Source organism: Coptis chinensis, chromosome 1, assembly GCF_015680905.1.
Source record: "Coptis chinensis isolate HL-2020 chromosome 1, ASM1568090v1, whole genome shotgun sequence".
Lineage (NCBI taxonomy): Eukaryota > Viridiplantae > Streptophyta > Magnoliopsida > Ranunculales > Ranunculaceae > Coptis > Coptis chinensis.
Genome location: NC_141456.1, coordinates 61,497,920 through 61,515,498, shown reverse-complemented (window position 1 = coordinate 61,515,498; position 17,579 = coordinate 61,497,920). Strand labels below are relative to the sequence as shown.

At 39.5% G+C, this 17,579-nt stretch overlaps 1 protein-coding gene and 1 pseudogene across 6 annotated transcripts; both read right to left on the bottom strand.

Annotated features, from left to right (window-relative positions):
- Nucleotides 1-258: 258 nt before the first annotated feature.
- LOC147524846 (Cytidine/deoxycytidylate deaminase family protein) lies at nucleotides 259-8,369 on the bottom strand. 6 transcript variants are annotated; one of them, XR_015220903.1, is made up of 10 exons: nucleotides 7,969-8,369; nucleotides 7,829-7,904; nucleotides 7,614-7,653; nucleotides 6,819-6,877; nucleotides 6,698-6,735; nucleotides 5,968-6,031; nucleotides 5,705-5,758; nucleotides 4,492-4,593; nucleotides 1,321-1,481; nucleotides 267-310 (listed from the first exon to the last, which is right to left on the bottom strand). XR_015220903.1 is itself a non-coding variant. In XM_086604477.1 (10 exons), exons 1-9 carry the CDS (start codon nucleotides 8,133-8,135, stop codon nucleotides 3,137-3,139), a joined length of 657 nt encoding a protein of 218 aa, XP_086460603.1. In that variant the 5' UTR covers nucleotides 8,136-8,367; the 3' UTR covers nucleotides 330-1,481; nucleotides 3,096-3,136. The 6 variants fall into 6 exon arrangements, 5 of the variants coding, with proteins under 5 accessions (XP_086460609.1, XP_086460603.1, XP_086460606.1 ...); XM_086604477.1 differs by lacking the exon at nucleotides 267-310 and adding an exon at nucleotides 3,096-3,193 and having other exon boundaries at nucleotides 330-1,481; nucleotides 7,969-8,367; XM_086604480.1 differs by lacking the exon at nucleotides 267-310 and adding an exon at nucleotides 3,101-3,193 and having other exon boundaries at nucleotides 330-1,481; nucleotides 7,969-8,367.
- Nucleotides 8,370-14,041: 5,672 nt separating this feature from the next.
- On the bottom strand, nucleotides 14,042-15,545 carry LOC147524845 (protein root UVB sensitive 4-like; annotated as a pseudogene).
- Nucleotides 15,546-17,579: the final 2,034 nt, after the last annotated feature.

Genomic DNA, 17,579 nt, shown 5'->3' with positions numbered 1-17,579 from the left:
CATTTGTTCCTGGGAACTCTTGGGAGTTCTCTTTTCCACTGGCCACACCAAATCCTATGGACTAAACTCGACCTTTGTCATGCTTGGCCGATAATTATGCGCCCATTTTTTTTCATACGAATAATCACCTTTATTCGGATGAACCATGCTCAACTTGAAGCCATAGTTGCTATCTATGAGTTGGCTGACCCGGCTAATCGAAAATCCTATTCTTCCCCCTAAATCTGCTCCATAGTTGCTAACTTGACCCTATTCTTCCAACCTATCCCTCCACCTATCTAGCATAATGCATAGGCTTCTGGTCGAGTTTCTGTGGAAAATGGAGAAGGTTTGCATGTCAATACTACATAGAGATTATATTTTTTATCTTTTAGGATATCCGCAATATTTTTTCAAATTAACATAATCTGGGCACATCTTGTCATATATAGTTCGATTGAGATGGGCGTCCTTGTATGAATACATCATATGAAAATTGATCATTTGTTGGAACGACGAGGACTCTCTGGACATAGTGTTTTACTATGAGAACTGCATCACCCAAGACTCTTTAACGTTGCACTCTGATGTAGGATGGGCAAAGCGTTAGCTCTCAAACAATCAAACAATCTAAAAGAATCGATCTCTAACCGAGAATCGATAAAAGTTGATCAAATAAATTAAATTGAATAAACAAGAAGTCACTCTCAAAACCCTACACTTAGCCTTATATAGGCAACCTAAAACATATCCGAAAATATGGACAACAAGGGCCCTGCCCTTTATTCCCTATCATTCTCCCCGTCTTGGAGGACATTCATCCTCGAATGTTACTAGCGCAAAGACAGAAGATGAACACCAAAGCAGACGGAAGTCGTCCTCGAACTTTGCCAAGACATTGACTAACTCGCATAGTTTGACGAAAATAACTCGTGGTCACAACAACACACACAGACAAATATTTTCTGAAAAGAATGCAATGATTCTTCTCCATTAATAAATCTTCCGAGTCTTCGAGGAACGAATCTGCGAAACCTTCAAACAAACGCACAAAACCAACACAACCAGATCTTTCCTCCAAATTAGACAAACTCGGATTCACAAAACATAAAATAGACAATTCTTCATCGTCAGGATAAACATCATAAATTGGTGGTAAATCCCAGTCGATAAACTCCTTTTTATCACCAACTTGATAATACAGGCTCTCGTCAACAGACTCCTCATCAAACACGGGTTAAATCCCAATCAACAATATGCAATTTTTCCTCAACTTCAAAATTAAAAATTGAATTTTTTTTCAACCACATCAACAAAGTTTAAAGTTTTAGAATTTTTTACCTTCAATGCGGTTTCCATTGCTGGTGTCTGACGCTCATAAGATTGGTCAAGCTGCCGAGTAAAGGCAGCGACCTGGCGGGATAGCAATGCTATCTGCTTAGAAAGTTCGGCCATGCACTCTTTATCATACATATCCAGTCCGTAGCTGATTCTGATACCAACTGATGTAAGATGGGCGAAGCGTTAGCTCTCAAACAATCTAACCACGTTAGCTCTCAAACAATCTAAAAGAATCGATCTCTAACTGAGAATCGATAAAAGTCGATCTTTAACCAAGAGTCGATCAAATAAATTAAATTGTATAAACAAAAAGTCATTCTCAAAACCCTACACTTAGCATTATATAGGTGATCTAAAACATACCCAAAAATATAGACCGAAACAAGGGCCCATAACTACCAAGGCCGTGCGCCCTTTAGTCCCTATCACACTCCTTCATAACCCATATCTTAATATAGGAATGAGGAGCACTCCACAATTGTAAGATATTGATGGTAATTGATGTTGTTCTCTCGTCTCAATAGATTGCACGGAGGCGTTCCTACAAATCCTAATTTTTCTGTGTTTGTGCGTGGATTGTATGCAATCTTTGCTCGCAACATTCAGTGCTATGCTCCAACTATTATATATTCTTTCTAACTTCTTGTTTAACCTCGTCTTATATCAAGAATAACCACATGAAAAACTTTGTAAGTACGATTATGTCAACCAATTTTAACACAAAAGTTCGGTTGGATACAAATTTGAATCAATCCAACTCCAATTTGATTTTATCTATGATGAGTTTGTCTAATATATAGAAAACCTCAGAAAAAACTAGCAAGGGTAAGACTGAGTGATAATACTACTACTTAGATGTTAATTACAATAATTATAATATTGATCGAAGTGGGATAATATGGTCATGCTGGGATGCTTCATATGTTGACATTTTAAAGATTGATGAATCTAACCAATACTAGCACTATGAAGTCAGGCTGCATTTTATTTAAACATCCTTCATCTATGCAAATGATGACTTTACAAGTTACAACAGAGAAGAGTCTATTGGGAAAAGATTATTGATCTCCAGCTATCTCTTGTTGGCCCATCGTGTGTATCTAGACAGATGACCGATTTCCTAAGTTATGCAAACTCAGATGAGCTTTGTGACATATCTTAGACGGGTTTGTTTTACACTTGGACTAAGAAAATCTGAAGGACTGAACAGGAAATGCTCAACTTTATAGTTTATACTAATAATTCTGATAATGCCGATTTCTGAACCATCAACCATGTATGCCAGGACCTGAAGACTGTGTAGGCAATTTTATACTCGGCATATTTTAATACATAATACTAGAGATATGGTTCTAAGATAAATAAAGTGGTGAAGGAGGAGTCCTGTTACCAATGCCATCACTGACAAGCTATCCAGCTCAGAAAACTTTCTGAAAAACTCAACTACCCTTAGTTAGATAAAAGTGGTTATAACCAACTTTGCTATTTTAGTTTGGGTGCTAGAAATCTGAATATAGAAGTTATGACGTAAGAAGTAAGAACAACTGAACAAGTTAAGTTTTTCAGAATGACATAAGAAGAAGAAAAGTTTTCAGAATGAAAATCATCACTTGGAATCAATTAGACCATGTCCAACAGAAACTTGGACTAATCCCAAAAGTTACAATGTTGAATGTTAATTGACTCAGAATGACTTATATGCTCATTCATACATCTAAAGTTAACTGAAAAATGGTAGTCAGTTTTTGCCATCAGCAAAGGAATACAGAAGATACCTAACTCAGATACTGGAGGAAGCAGACCCTCTTGAGACAATTTAAGGATCTTCAAATCTGAGTAAGATTTGAGTCATTTTCGGCTGATGCTTTCTGACCTGAGAACAAGAGAATGGAGTAATCTTAGAACCTGAGGCAAAAAATTCAAATGACAATGGATAAGAAGCGAACCATGACCCATTCTAAACCAACCCCAACTACTGGACCAACCAGCACCGCAATTTAGAGCTTGGTCTGGAGACAAAGCCCTCTGAAAATGTGGGCTAAATTCTCAAATTGCCTTTGGAAAGCCAGGCTCAGAACCCTTAAGCATCTTGTGCTTGGATTCCAGCCTAAGTGACTTCTACACTGATAACCGAAGAAAAGAAAAAAGGAACTATTTCACAGATGTTCTTATTCTAAGAAATTTATAAAATGCTATTGAGAATGCATTGCAGCATTCGAGGAGAATCAGAAGACTCTTTGTATGCATAAGTTAGTTACTAACTCCCTTCACACACACACACACACACACACACACACACACACACACACACACACACACACACACACACACACACACACACACACACACACACACGCATGCACCCTATACCATTGAAAAAATAAACCCATAAGTACCAGCTGTTTAAAAATAATACCAAAACACAGAAACAAAAATATAATTCCCAGATTACCCTTCTAGCAACGGAGTTGCTAATACCTAGTAGATAAGTAGCTGATGGTATACACCCTATGTTCTCGTAAGGCATAATAGCTGAGCGATTTAAACGTTGTCATGTTGATGCCATCAACTAAGAATATAATTTCTTAATCAGTGAGTCAAATGCTAGTTTCGTAGTTGTCCTCTGCGTTTAAAGTTTCTTAGTTTTGAGCAGTACGCCGGTACCACTGGCTAATCAACTCCAATGAAGTTTGCACTGTTGATTTTGAAAGTATCCACTCCCCTCTTGAACTTCGCATGAAAGTGAAGGAGAAATCTCTTATTTGTTTAATTTGTGTCTTTCTCTTCCCCTTCAAATTTAAAACCTAGTTGACTAAGAAAGGAAGAAAGAGAAAGATCATATCTCGTTCTTCACCTCTAGGAATCTGATTGATGTCTTAAGCATGAGAAGAAGAGAATGGGAAAAATGGACAAACACTGAAATACACATACATGTGCTTTTTGTTTTTTAGTCAGTAACAATGTTTATGGTGCATGACCTGGTATTATTTCACGTCAATGTGTTTTGTGGTAATTTTCACAAGAAATACTGCAGTATCAATTAATAGCTAAACCTAGAGTAGTTTCCAATCCTTGAGCATACTTAAGATGGCTCAGTTTATCCCAATCAGAAAAAGTACTGAAACAGAGTATATATCTTGAAAATGATTAACATCCAACATAAAGGGATACCTTAATGCCGGCCATTGATAAGAGTATGTGAGAAGCAGCATATGTAGTGTCTGAGCTATCCAACTTCTTCTCCACAAAATAGATCACTTCAGTGACACCTGACTGGCCCAAAAAAAGGACATATAACCAAGTCTCACTTATTTGTACAACCACCTTTCGAGGATGAGACAGCAATTGCTGATAGAACTTGTGAAAAAGAAACTTGAATGAGAGAAAACCTTTTCTATTGAGATATACACATTTATTAGCAACCAACAAATATTTAGAGGAAGTAGTTTCAGATTTCCTCACAGACAACACAAAGGATGCATGACAAACACCACCTTACATCAGAATTTCCTATTACATTCCCTTCCATTTTACTATTATATTATTTTACTGACATAAATCTTGCAAAATAAGAATAGGGGCTCTCATGTGCTGAAGATAACTTCATGAAGATTCTCATCCACTTAAAAGCAAAGGTTGGTTTATCGACTCTAAATCTGACAACCCTACAAAAATTGCCAATAACCCATCTTCAGCCCTTCTAAGGCTGAGTCCAATGGCCCCCTATCCTCAAAAGAGGAGTCACTACCGGTGGTTTTTACTCTCTATCTCCAAATTACTTTGTATATATACAGAGCAATTTTCAGAGTACACCAGAGTATGTTTGACGCGAGTTGATTTTATGCCAAATTGTATCCAACCAAATTACGCCACGTAGAAAAACAATTTATTTTCATTTGGCGCAGGTTGATCTTGAGTAGAATGGCATGTGTCCCCACCAAATCACTTTAAGTGGCGTAATAAATTGACGGATATCAAACTACGGCAGTTGAAGTGGCGTAGTATGTTCCAAACCATTGGACGCAACATCGAACTCCCTATCTCTAAAACACTGTTTTTTTCGGTTTTATGGATGCAAAGTCCAAAAACATTGGACTCAGCCTAAAATTTTACATATCACAAACAAGCCTCCAAAAGAGAAAACCATGATATTTTATATCCCCTTCAAGTAGGCTTATGCCAACAACACATTTACCAGATAACCGTCTCCAATTTGAATAACAATATAGCCAACTAGCCAAGAATCCAAAGGCACTATCTGAACTAAACAAACTACACTGCCTCAACTTGGGAAGGAAAAGAAGTAAAATTAACCATGAATTCTATCTTAAGATATAAAACGTTAAGAGCAAAAGATTGAAAGAAAAGGTCACGAACATATCACCTGTATGATAATCTTAGCACATTCATTGCAAGGGAACATTGTTACATAAAGCCTCTGCAATTGTAATTAAGAGATGGAATGTTTGTTTAGTACAGAGAATAAAAACAAGAGTTGGACTTTGCGGCAGCACTGTAAATATCATCAAATGAATATAACTAATGATTTCAAGAAGACATCCATTATTTCAAATAGAGATAGTGCAACTGTTGCTAGTTCTCGTTATGTCAGCATGTGTCTAGTCAAGAGAAAGGTTGTGAGCTAACCTGTCCTGCAGCAGATGCATGGTTTGTGTTCAGAATAGCATTAACTTCAGCATGACAGACATAGCTGCAAATATGCAAAAAGTAAAAGACATTTGAGATGTAATTGTCAAGAATACAATCTAAAGCAAATAATAATATGACAGGGATTATCACAAATTGGACAAAAAGTACATGCAGACTTGACTATGTAACCCAACAAATCAAATATGGTCATTGGGACTAGGGAACACGTCTGTTGGCAATAAAAAAGAAGATAAGTTATGCAGTCAACCTAAAATGAAAGCCAAATTTCTGAGAAACAGATACCATTTCTCTGCTTGTTGTCACTTATCAAGCTACCATCGTCACTGTCCCTTAATATGTTTAAAAAAATGATGGTGTCCAAAAGTTGTTTAAGTAATCCCTAAAGAATACATAGTTAAGTTCATAAAGGTAGATCAGTGTAAGTTACACTCTTCCATATATGAGCCATTAATCCAAAGTAGTTGCACAAAATCAAATGCAAGCAAATATCCCGACAACGACAAGACAGGATATATATATCATCAAAATCTGATGGACAGGTGCTAAAGAAAAAGTTCAACGCTCAGGATTTCATTGAGCACCTTTTAATCAACAATGGGGCCGAATTCTTAGGTCAATAAAGATGCAAGTAGAAAGGGAAAACTGTTAGCCTACTGATGAGTGATGATACAACAAGAAGCAAAAGAGAAAGTAAATTATCACTTACGGGTATTTTGTCTCCAACGTGTTCCCAGTCTTAGATTTCTGGAATTTAAGGTGAATACAGATAGTCAGTGCTGAACTTGGCATTAAAAAACAAAACATATTACTAAATCACGAAAATCAACCTTTGCCCATGGAAGCTTATCATCCGAACAACCTCTAGGAAATCCATTATAGCCAATGCCTGACTAAATATGTGCTGATGTAAGAATCATGTGGCACAATAGAGTGAAGGAAAAATACAGTTTATTAAATGCTACATTTTGCGTCACTATGATGACAACTGATGCACTTCTAAACTTGAGAGAGTATGTCATGCTTGTAAATAAAGAGTTCAAGCATCAACAAACAATAGCGCGCGCTGCATAATGTAGGAAATGACTCGAAACTATGTTAATTTGTAAAAAAAGCAAAAGTCAATGCTACATCAATATGCATACAAATAATTTTTGGTGATTCATTCTCAAAAAATTTGGGGCATCTAGCTCAGAACCAGTCAGTAATGAGCAGAGGCCCAAGAACTTCTATAGTGTACTGCAAGGCTTTAAACATCCCATGTGGAACTAAATTTCTCAAAACGCCCCCTCACGTGTGGCTTTACTAGAGCCTAACACATGGACAACATACTCAAATGACGTGGAGCTACAAAGAATCTTTGGGCCAACAATAACAACCAGCTCTCATACCATCTTAAACTTTGGAGCATCCAACTCAAAACCAATTGGTGATGAATGGAGTGGCCCGTGAACTTTTATACCATACTGCAAGCCTTTCAACATCCCATGTGGTAATATACTAAACATCGTAGCAGACACATTAGTAAATCTTTTATCTTTTTTTTCCTCCTCAAAAACCAACATAGGGAGCAATGTGGCATCAAACATTTGTATTTTCAATATTTGTTATTTTTTAAAACTTACCAAGTATTATCCCATTTTCACTAACCAAGCATGCTCCAACCTGCACGAACGCATAGAAAGAGTAAAACATATAATTCAGCTTAATGCATTAAGAATTGGTTTTAAATATATATATTGAAAAAAAAAAAAAAAAAACAACTAACAACGTGCGCTTCTCATTGCTTGCTAGACATTTAATATTATACCAAACATGAATAAGATTCAAGGTTGCTGACCTGTCTATTTGGATCCTTGGAACGTTCGGCAGATAGAAATGCAATTGCCATGAAGTAGTCATCCCAAGAAAGACACCTGTCCATGAATTACATTATTAAGAATGGGCACAAATCCTAATTTAATAATAAAAAAAACGAACCCTTTGCGTTTTGAGGGATCGAATGGGCAAGGACGAGGAGGCGTTTGAGATGTTTCGACTTTGTCATTTAGTGGTGCTGCCTGGAAGAAGAATTTAAAAGCAACTGCGGAGGCAACGCTGCCGAAAATTGCGGCTGCGGAAACAAGAACAAGCTCTTTTGAATTCATTTTTGATAGAACGAGAGACTTTGGAAATCTATGTCCGAGGCGTGCAGCAATAGTTAGGGAAACTGGGAAACACTGGCGCCAAATATGTTGAAAAAGAAGTTACAACACTGGTACACTGGCAAGCCCACATTGCGGACTGTACCCTGACCTGAGGTAAGTAACATTGCTTTGAAACTTCGTGCCCACATTAAATCCTTAACTCCCCTCATGACTTGTTCACGAGCGTCCCACACCAAAATTCAGGTCAATACAAGCCCCCTTGCCCAGGTAGGCATTATAAATTTAGGTGTGAGGGCCTTTGTTTGTTGTATATTTGTATACGTGTGCATATACAAAATATCTTTCTGGATATGTATCGTGGATATATTCCTCTTTTTAGGGATATTTGATATTATTTCACATACAAATATCGTAGATATATTCAAAATATCAATAAATATCGTAGATATTATAGATATTTCTTAATATATCATAATATATTATTTATATTTATTTGAAATATAATGGTAAATATTAAATAAAATTGTTATATACACAAAATATCACCAAATATCACAAAGATCGCAAATTCGAAATAGCGCCGATATTTGTAGTCGTATATATCTCTGAACATATCATAATATTTATATATCTTTCTCTTAAATCTGGATAAATATCTCTAAATATCGTTGTTCCGGCCCCCACAAATGTGGCCCAATATAAGCCCAATTCAATACAAGCCCATGCTCAGAGCCCAACTATAAACAAGCCCACGCCGAGCCCAACTATAAACAAAGCCCACGCCGAGCCGCATGCCGAGCCCAACTATAAACAAGCCCACGCGAGAGCCTCCAACTATAAACAAGCCCACGCCGGTTCCCACGCCTCGAGAAATCCAACTATAAACAAGCCCACACTCGTCGAGCCAAACTATAAACAAGCCCACGCCGAGAGCCCATGCTAAGAGCCTAACTATAAAAGCCCCACGCCGAGCCCCATGCTCGAGCCCAACTATAAACAAGCCCACACTTCGAGCCCATGCTCGAGCCCAACTATAAACAAGCCCACGCCGAGCTTAACTATAAACAAGCCCACGCCAGAGCCCCAACTATAAACAAGCCCACGCCGAGCCCATGCTCGAGAGCTTATCTATGAAAAGCCCATGCCGAAAAGCCTACATTCCACGAAGGCCGATGTCCGCCGTCCCTCCAACTTCATCCCACGAATCCCACGTTCTTCTCCCGATTCTCCAACTTCATCCCACGAAATGATTCTCCGGCCATTCTCAACTTCATTCCACGAAATGACATATGTCCCCGGTACTCGAACTTCATCCCACGAGCCGACAGATTTGCCCCGCCAGCTCTCAACTTCATCCCATGATTGGGCAGATTCTCCCGCCAGTTCTCCAACTTCATCCCACGAAATGACCGGATGTCCCGCCAGTTCTCAACTTCATCCCACGAAATGACAGTTCTCCCGCCATTCTCGACTTCATTCCACGAAATGACAGTTCTCCCGCCCGGTTCTCCAACTTCATTCCACGAAATCGACATATATCCCGGCCAGCCTCCTAACTTCATCCCACGAGTTGGCGGTTGCCCGCCAAATCTCAACTTCATCCCATGATTGGGCAAGTTCTCCCGCCAGTTCTCCAACTTCTTCCCACGATTGAAATATTGAGAACGAGGAAGTAACTATCACCAATGCTACCTATAAAATCCAACCTTTCGGTCATTTTTCCGTAACTACGCTTAATCGAGACTTGATCCCAAGCAATATCTTTGGGCAACTTCAAAACCGTAACAACTTCAAAACCGAAGTCCTTCACCATCTCCAAAACATTACTCAAACCCTCAAATGGTGTGTTTTGGCAAATCTTGTTGAAACATATTTGGCGCCCCTCGTGGGGATACTCTCAACCACAAAAAGTTGCGTAGCTTCACAAAGAACAAAAACAACCGTGAAGGCTCTCCTCTTGCCGCCAAGTTCAACATTCAACTTTTGCGAATGAGAATTCCCTTTCCAAGTCCGATGGTTCTCAGCTATCTGCGATTGAGAGAGTGAGTATTCATATTGCAGATACAACAACTCAAGTCGACTGTCGTCTCCGAAAATTGAAGAAACAGATACATGTATAGCTGTCGGGCGAAGTAACTGCATAATCAAAGCACTTCCTCACACACCAAAAAGAATCGTGCGATTAAGGGAAGCAAACAAAACTACAATATGAAGACGCATAGTTTCAAGTGTGATCGTGAGTGAGTTCAAAAACCCTTCTGCTAACTTTACTGTCGAACACTCATGGAGGGGTAGACAACTCATCAAAGATATGAATAAAAGCAATGTTGGTGTAGCCAATCCTAGCCAAAAGGCTATAAGAGATCGGCTCTCTCCTAGAAGAAATTATTTGAATGCACTTACCATGCTTTAGTAGCTCAACCTCTCTGAAAGGTCCCTCTACAAGTCGTGGTCCCAACCCTCAAGCTCATTGTCGACCAATGCATGTTTCACATTACATGTCAGTTGACAATAGTAGTTCTGTAAATGGTGACTCACTTACAGAGGACCACAAAAAAAAATTGATCCTAACCTTCCATCCATATACTCCAAATGTTCACCCTAGGTGAAGAAATAACCGATCTTCATAATTGGCTCGGTCTTTTTCATTGCCAATTTGCAATATCTAATTTTAGGTTCCTTAAAAAAAAAAAAAAAAAAAAAAAAAAAAACTTTCCGACCAAATGTTTCAGAGAATATTTTGCTGATCCAAATGATCGGCAAGAAAAAAAAAAAAAAAAAAAAATCTATCAATTTTTTTTTCAATTTTGGCGCTCCAAGAATTTTATTTCTAAAAGCTCTTTCAATTTGGGCATCAAGCAAAAAGATTCAATTTGATGGCCAGTACACTAGTTCAACAATTCCGATCTGTTTGCCATCAATTCATATTTAGCTCGATCATCAAGATATAACTACGAGAAATTGGTATACAACAAGGACAATAGTTGACCTCGTCATGGAACTCGCACAGTTGATAGTAGCCCAAACCTTAGGGCTCATCGACGTGGCTGATCTGTTCCATATGATGATGTCGATAGCATTCTATTTGTAGCCTCACTAAAGAATGGATCGGCATATAATAAGGAGTGGTTGACTTGTCATGGAACTCGCACAGTTGATAGTAGCCCAAACCTTAGGGCTCATCAACATGATGATCTGTCCATATGATGGTCAATAACCCTTCTATTTGTTGCCTCACTGAAGAATGGATTGGCATATAACAAGGAGTGGTTGACTTGTCATGGAACTCGCACAGTTGATAGTAGCCCAAACCTTAGGGCTTATCAACATGCCGATATGTCCATATGATGGTCGATAACCCTTCTAGGTGTTGCCTCATTGAAGAATGGATCGACATATAACAAGGAGTGGTTGACTTGTCATGGAACTCGCACAGTCGATAGTAGCCCAAACCTTAGGGCTGATCGACATGTTGATATGTCCATATGATAATGTCGATAACTTTCTATTTGTTGCCTCACTAAAGAAGGGATCGACATATAACAAGGAGTGTTTGACCTCATAATGGAACTCGCACAGTCGATAGTAGCCCAAATCTTAGGGCTCATCGACATGCTGATATGTCCATATGATGATGTCGATAACTTTCTATTTGTTGTCTCCCTGAAGAATGGATCAACCATACGACAAGAAGCGCTTTACCAATTGCTGATACTTACAATCATTCTGCCTCAAAGTCATATTGATTCACTAAAAAAAAAAAAAAAACCTTGCAATAACAAGTATCACTTTGTCATCAAATAAAAGACCTTCCATTCATACATGGGCGTCTTAAATATCTTTTACATTTATAATTCATTTGTCATTCATACATACATGCATACATTTAAATTAGCATTCATAACATTTCATTATATTCATACATTTTAACCATTAAATTAAATCATTATATTATCATTACACTTTGGGGGCGGCGATACCCCAAATTTCATTACGTTATCATTACACTTTGGGGGCGGCAATACTCCAAATTTCATTACGTTATCATTACACTATGGGGGCGGTGACACCCCAAATTTAATTACGTTATCATTACACTATGGGGGTGGCGACACCCCAAATTTTGATATATTATCATTACACTATGGGGGCGGCGACACCCCAAATTTCATTACGTTATCATTACACTATAGGGGCGACGACACCCCAAATTTCATTACATTATCTTTGGGGCGGCTACCCCCAAATTTCATTACGTTATCATTACACTATGGGGGCGGCGACACCCCAAATTTCATTATGTTATCATTACACTTTGGGGGCGGCAACACCCCAAATTTTATTGTTATCATTACACTATGGGGGCGGTGACACCCTAAATCTCGTTACGTTAATATTACACTGGGGGCGGCGACACCCCAAATTTTGATATATTATCATTACACTATGGGGGCGGCGACACCCCAAATTTCATTACGTTATCATTACACTATAGGGACGACGACACCCCAAATTTCATTACATTATCTTGGGGGCGGCTACCCCCCAAATTTCATTACGTTATCATTGCACTATGGGGGCGGCGACACCCCAAATTTCATTATGTTATCATTACACTTTGGGGGCGGCAACACCCCAAATTTTATTGTTATCATTACACTATGGGGGCGGCGACACCCTAAATCTCGTTACGTTATCATTACACTGGGGGCGGCGACACCCCAAATTTTGATATATTATCATTACACTATGGGGGCGGCGACACCCCAAATTTCATTACGTTATCATTACATTATAGGGGCGACGACACCCCAAATTTCATTACATTATCTTGGGGGCGGCTACCCCCCAAATTTCATTACGTTATCATTGTACTATGGGGGCGGCGACACCCCAAATTTCATTATATTATCATTACACTTTGGGGGCGGCAACACCCCAAATTTTATTGTTATCATTACACTATGGGGGCGGCGACACCCTAAATCTCGTTACGTTATCATTACACTGGGGGCGGCGACACCCCAAATTTTGATATATTATCATTACACTATGGGGGCGGTGACACCCTAAATCTCGTTACGTTATCATTACACTGGGGGCGGCGACACCCCAAATTTTGAACTTGATCACTCAAATTGTTTACCACCCCAAATTAAACTCCCAAATTGATCAGTCAAGGGCAAGCAATTACCTTTTTGATCAGTCCAAATTTAATGCACCCAAAATTTCGTCCCAAATTGATCAGTCAAGGGCAAGCAATTATCCTTTTGAACTTGACGATCTCTATTATTTGTCAATCCAATTATTTACCGCTCAATCACTATTGTCTAATACCCAATTTCCAAATATTTTGATAAACCAAATAACTTATTTGCCGACCAACTGTATAGCAATTGAATAAACTGATCTAGCTAATCACTCCTTGCCGATCTATGTTTTGCCGCCCATGTGAAGTTCTTTTTTTATTTTGCCAATCCTATTAGTGAAAGCAAGCCTGATATCTAATTAGCTCATTAGTAACCCACTTATATTTTGCAGACCCTATTCATACAATAAAAGAACAAGAAACCGCTGGAAGGACAAGAAGCCCAACAAAAAAAACACGCTCAGAGCTACAAAATAGAAGGGGTAGAATATCATTGTATTGCCCTTCATAGATTTTCGATCCCTTTATTCAAAAAAAAAAAAAAAAAAAAAAACAAAAAACAAAAACAAAAAAACCGTTGACACTACAGAATTCCTTCCAACAAAATAGCATTTGCCGACCCTATTCAACACTAAAATAACAAGAAAATCTATTCTGGCCTTTGAATTACCGCTGGAAAGAATTGCCGCTCGATTATATTGCCGATCAATTTGAACTGCTCAACTTTGAATTTTGAGCCGATCAGTTTTATTTCGAAAAAGGAAGTTGCCGATCAAAATCCATGTATCCAGTATGATCTGAAGCCTATCCTAAATACCAGATCCGTATAAGGCGCTGAAACTTTGTTAAGAGTTTGCAGTTGTACATGCATGAGTCCTTGATAGATCCCAAAAAAATCAATTGCAGAGAAAACTGGGTATATAACTAGAGGCAGCCCTGCTTGCAATCTTTGGTTATTCTTGCAAAGGATATTCAAGAGTGTAGCAAGGACTAGACCAAGGCTATCGAAACACACTGATTGAGTCTGTGATTTCGCAGAAAGTGCACCAAGATTATCTTTCTCTGCAAAGCTTCGATGAACAGCAGAACCAGTTGCAAGGTAGCATGCTAGACTTACTTGCTTCGCAATGTTGGCCACAGTTGCAAGTAGTGAGAAGTAACGCGGAAAAATGGAGTCAGCAACTCGATACCAATGCTCAAACTGAACACTATGGAAGTCGAAAACCTGACCCTCTTCAAATTGGTGTCAAACGCCGAAGCCAAAGTAGCAGTATATATGCATCAACTAAGCTGTCCAAGTCCATCCTTCAACACCCAATTCAAAGCAGCAAAATTGATGGAAGCGACGTTAGAACCAACTCCCATAGCTCGAAACATTGCCTGAGTAGCAAGAACTTGGAGAGCAGAGCTAAAAAACAGACTCACAAACTTCCACTTAACATACTCAATATAATTCTCTTTCACTCCACTTGGTATAAAAATGTGAGTTTTACACTAACTTTCTACTATTGCCGCCAGTTCATATGGAACATGATTCCAAAAAATATCGAAATCCAACAATTATCCCTGCCCCAATTTGTTTCCAGAACAATTTGCCGATTGTATCATTCTATCTTCTTGCAGACCGAATTTTTTTTTTTTTTTGGGTCAATCAATTTGTATATTTGCCGATCAAACTCAACAAATAATCAAGTTGCCGCTCCAACACTTAACTGATTATCCTAAACAAGTGTACTTCAATCATTCCCATAAGCTTTGAACTACGGATCCTTTTTGCCGATCACTATCTCTTTTTGCCGATCACTTTTGCCAATCCCATTGAGCTGCCGATCCCTTCGATTGAATTTCCGCTGTTACGGCCGATCCCTTCAAATTGAAATGCCGCTAGATCTCTTTGAGCCGTTGCTTCTTCGATACTATTGCCGCTTAAAAGAAGTGCCGATCAAGTTGATGGGTAGAAATCTTTTGGTTTTTGCCCTGAGAGGTGACCGACGAGGAACTCTTCTCAGACTTGCCGGCGAAAAGTTCGAACCATCCGCGATTTTTTTCGAATTGTCACCGGTTTAAAAACAATCTACTCAAATTGATGTGAAATGATCATGAATTGCCGCCGAAGTTTAGATTGCCTCCGAGTTTAGATTGCCGAAGGTTTGAATTATACCGACTTGATCATGAATTGCCGCCGAAGTTTAGATTGCCGCAGAAGTCCGAATTACATCACTGGACTTGATCATACCAAAGACTAATGCACCGGATCCCATCATTTTTACCAATTTACTAACCTATCAAGTACCATAAATATTAATACTTTTTGCCACACGTGCCTTGCCCATGTAACAAAGAGAGGGCGATGTTCCGCCCCCACAAATGTGGCCCAATATAAGCCCAATTCAATACAAGCCCATGCTCGAGCTCCAACTATAAACAAGCCCACGCCGAGCCCAACTATAAACAAGCCCACGCCAGAGCCCATGCTCGAGCTCCAACTATAAACAAGCCCACGCCAGAGCCCCATGCTCGAGTCGGACTATAAACAAGCCCACGCCAGAGCCCAACTATAAACAAGCCCACGCCAGAGCCCATGCTCGAGCCTAACTATAAACAAGCCCACGCCGAGCCCAACTATAAACAAGCCCCACGCCAGAGCCCATGCTCGTGAGCCCAACTATAAACAAGCCCACGCCGTAAAGCCCATGCTCGAGCCCCAACTATAAACAAGCCCACGCCGAGCCCAACTATAAACAAGCCCACGCCAGAGCCCATGCTCGAGCTTATCTATGAAAAGCCCATGCCGAAAAGCCTACATTCCACGAAGTTGACAGATGTCCCGCCAGCCTCCACTTCATCCCACGAAATGATTCTCCCGCCCAGCCTTAACTTCATCCCACGAAATGACAGCCTCCGCCAGCCTCCAACTTCATTCCACGAAATGACATATGTCCCGCCAAGATCTCTCCAACTTCATCCCACGAGCCGACAAATGCCGCCCGGCTTCCAACTTCATCACATGATTGGGCCAGTTCTCCCGCCAGCCTCTCCAACTTCATCCCACGAAATGACAGATGTCCCGGGTTCTCCAACTTCATCCCACGAGCCGACAGCTTCCCCGCCAGGCTCCAACTTCATTCCACGAGTCGACAGTTCCCCGCCCGCTCCAACTTCATTCCACGAATGACATATATCCCGCCAGTTCTCGACTTCATCCCACGAGTTGACAAATACCCGCCAAACTCCAACTTCATCCCATGATTGGACAGTTCTCCCGCCAGCCTCCCAACTTCTTCCCACGATTGAAATATTGGAGAACGAGGAAGTAACTATCACCAATGCTACCTATAAAATCCAACCTTCGTCATTTTTCTAGAACTACGCAATCGAGACTTGATCCCAAGCAATATCTTTGGGTACGTAGGCAACTTCAAAACCGAAGTCCAGTCTCATCTCACAACCCTCAACTGGTGTGTTTTGGCAAATCTTGCTGAAACAATCGTGATATATTGTATCGGGATATTTTGTACTATGTCATGTGTGTTATGCATCTTCAGAACACTTAAAGGAGTGCATTTCTTTGATAAGGTGTTTTTTTAATTCGTAAGTTTTCAAGGCAATGAATGGTCCTAAACTTCACCTTGTGCCTAAATTTGCATGGAGGGGCATGCGACCATGGAGAGTTGGAGCCTTGGAAATCCTCATACACAAAAAAAATCAGCTTGTTTTAGAATGTTTAAGCTTTCAATATCGCCGCTTACAATTTTACTAATAACAACTTTCAATTGTAATAGCTCATCAAATCTACTATCTATATACTAAAGCAGAGACCTTTAAAAGGAGGATTTTCTCTCTCCTATGTGGCACTCTAATATGAGAGTTAGCCTTTTTTCTATCATATCTATATATATATATAAAAGCTCGCGCACATTCTCTCTCCTCACCATATCGCTCTATTTTGCACTCCCAGTAATATTAGTGGCTCCTAAAAAAGAGGAGGTGCTAATAATTAGAAACACCTCCCCGTGATTTGTTTAATTCTCCTTCTTCTATTCTCAAATTATAATCACCTCCCTAATACATAAAAGTTTCGCCAATTTCAAACATATCGGAGAAATATTAGAAGTTTCACCGCTTTAAAAACACAAAATAGCAAAAGTGTTTTAGAAATAAAAAATTCTCCCAAAACCACCATCGAAGGGTTTTGACCCAACCCCTGGCGGCAAAGGTTAAAGAGAGACCCAAACCCACCTCTTTGATAGTCGAAAGCGTGGGTGGAAAGAGTGTCGCAAAAGACCGACTCGCCT

Excerpts from the sequence above, each read along its gene's own strand:
- LOC147524846 (XM_086604469.1), bottom strand. The coding sequence starts at position 8,135 with ATGAATTCAAAAGAGCTTGTTCTTGTTTCCGCAGCCGCAATTTTCGGC. Across the intron at positions 5,759-5,967 it reads ATGCATCTGCTGCAGGACAG|AGGCTTTATGTAACAATGTT; the intron begins GTTAGCTCACAA and ends TTACAATTGCAG. Across the intron at positions 4,594-5,704 it reads GTGCTAAGATTATCATACAG|TCAGGTGTCACTGAAGTGAT; the intron begins GTGATATGTTCG and ends TTTTTGGGCCAG.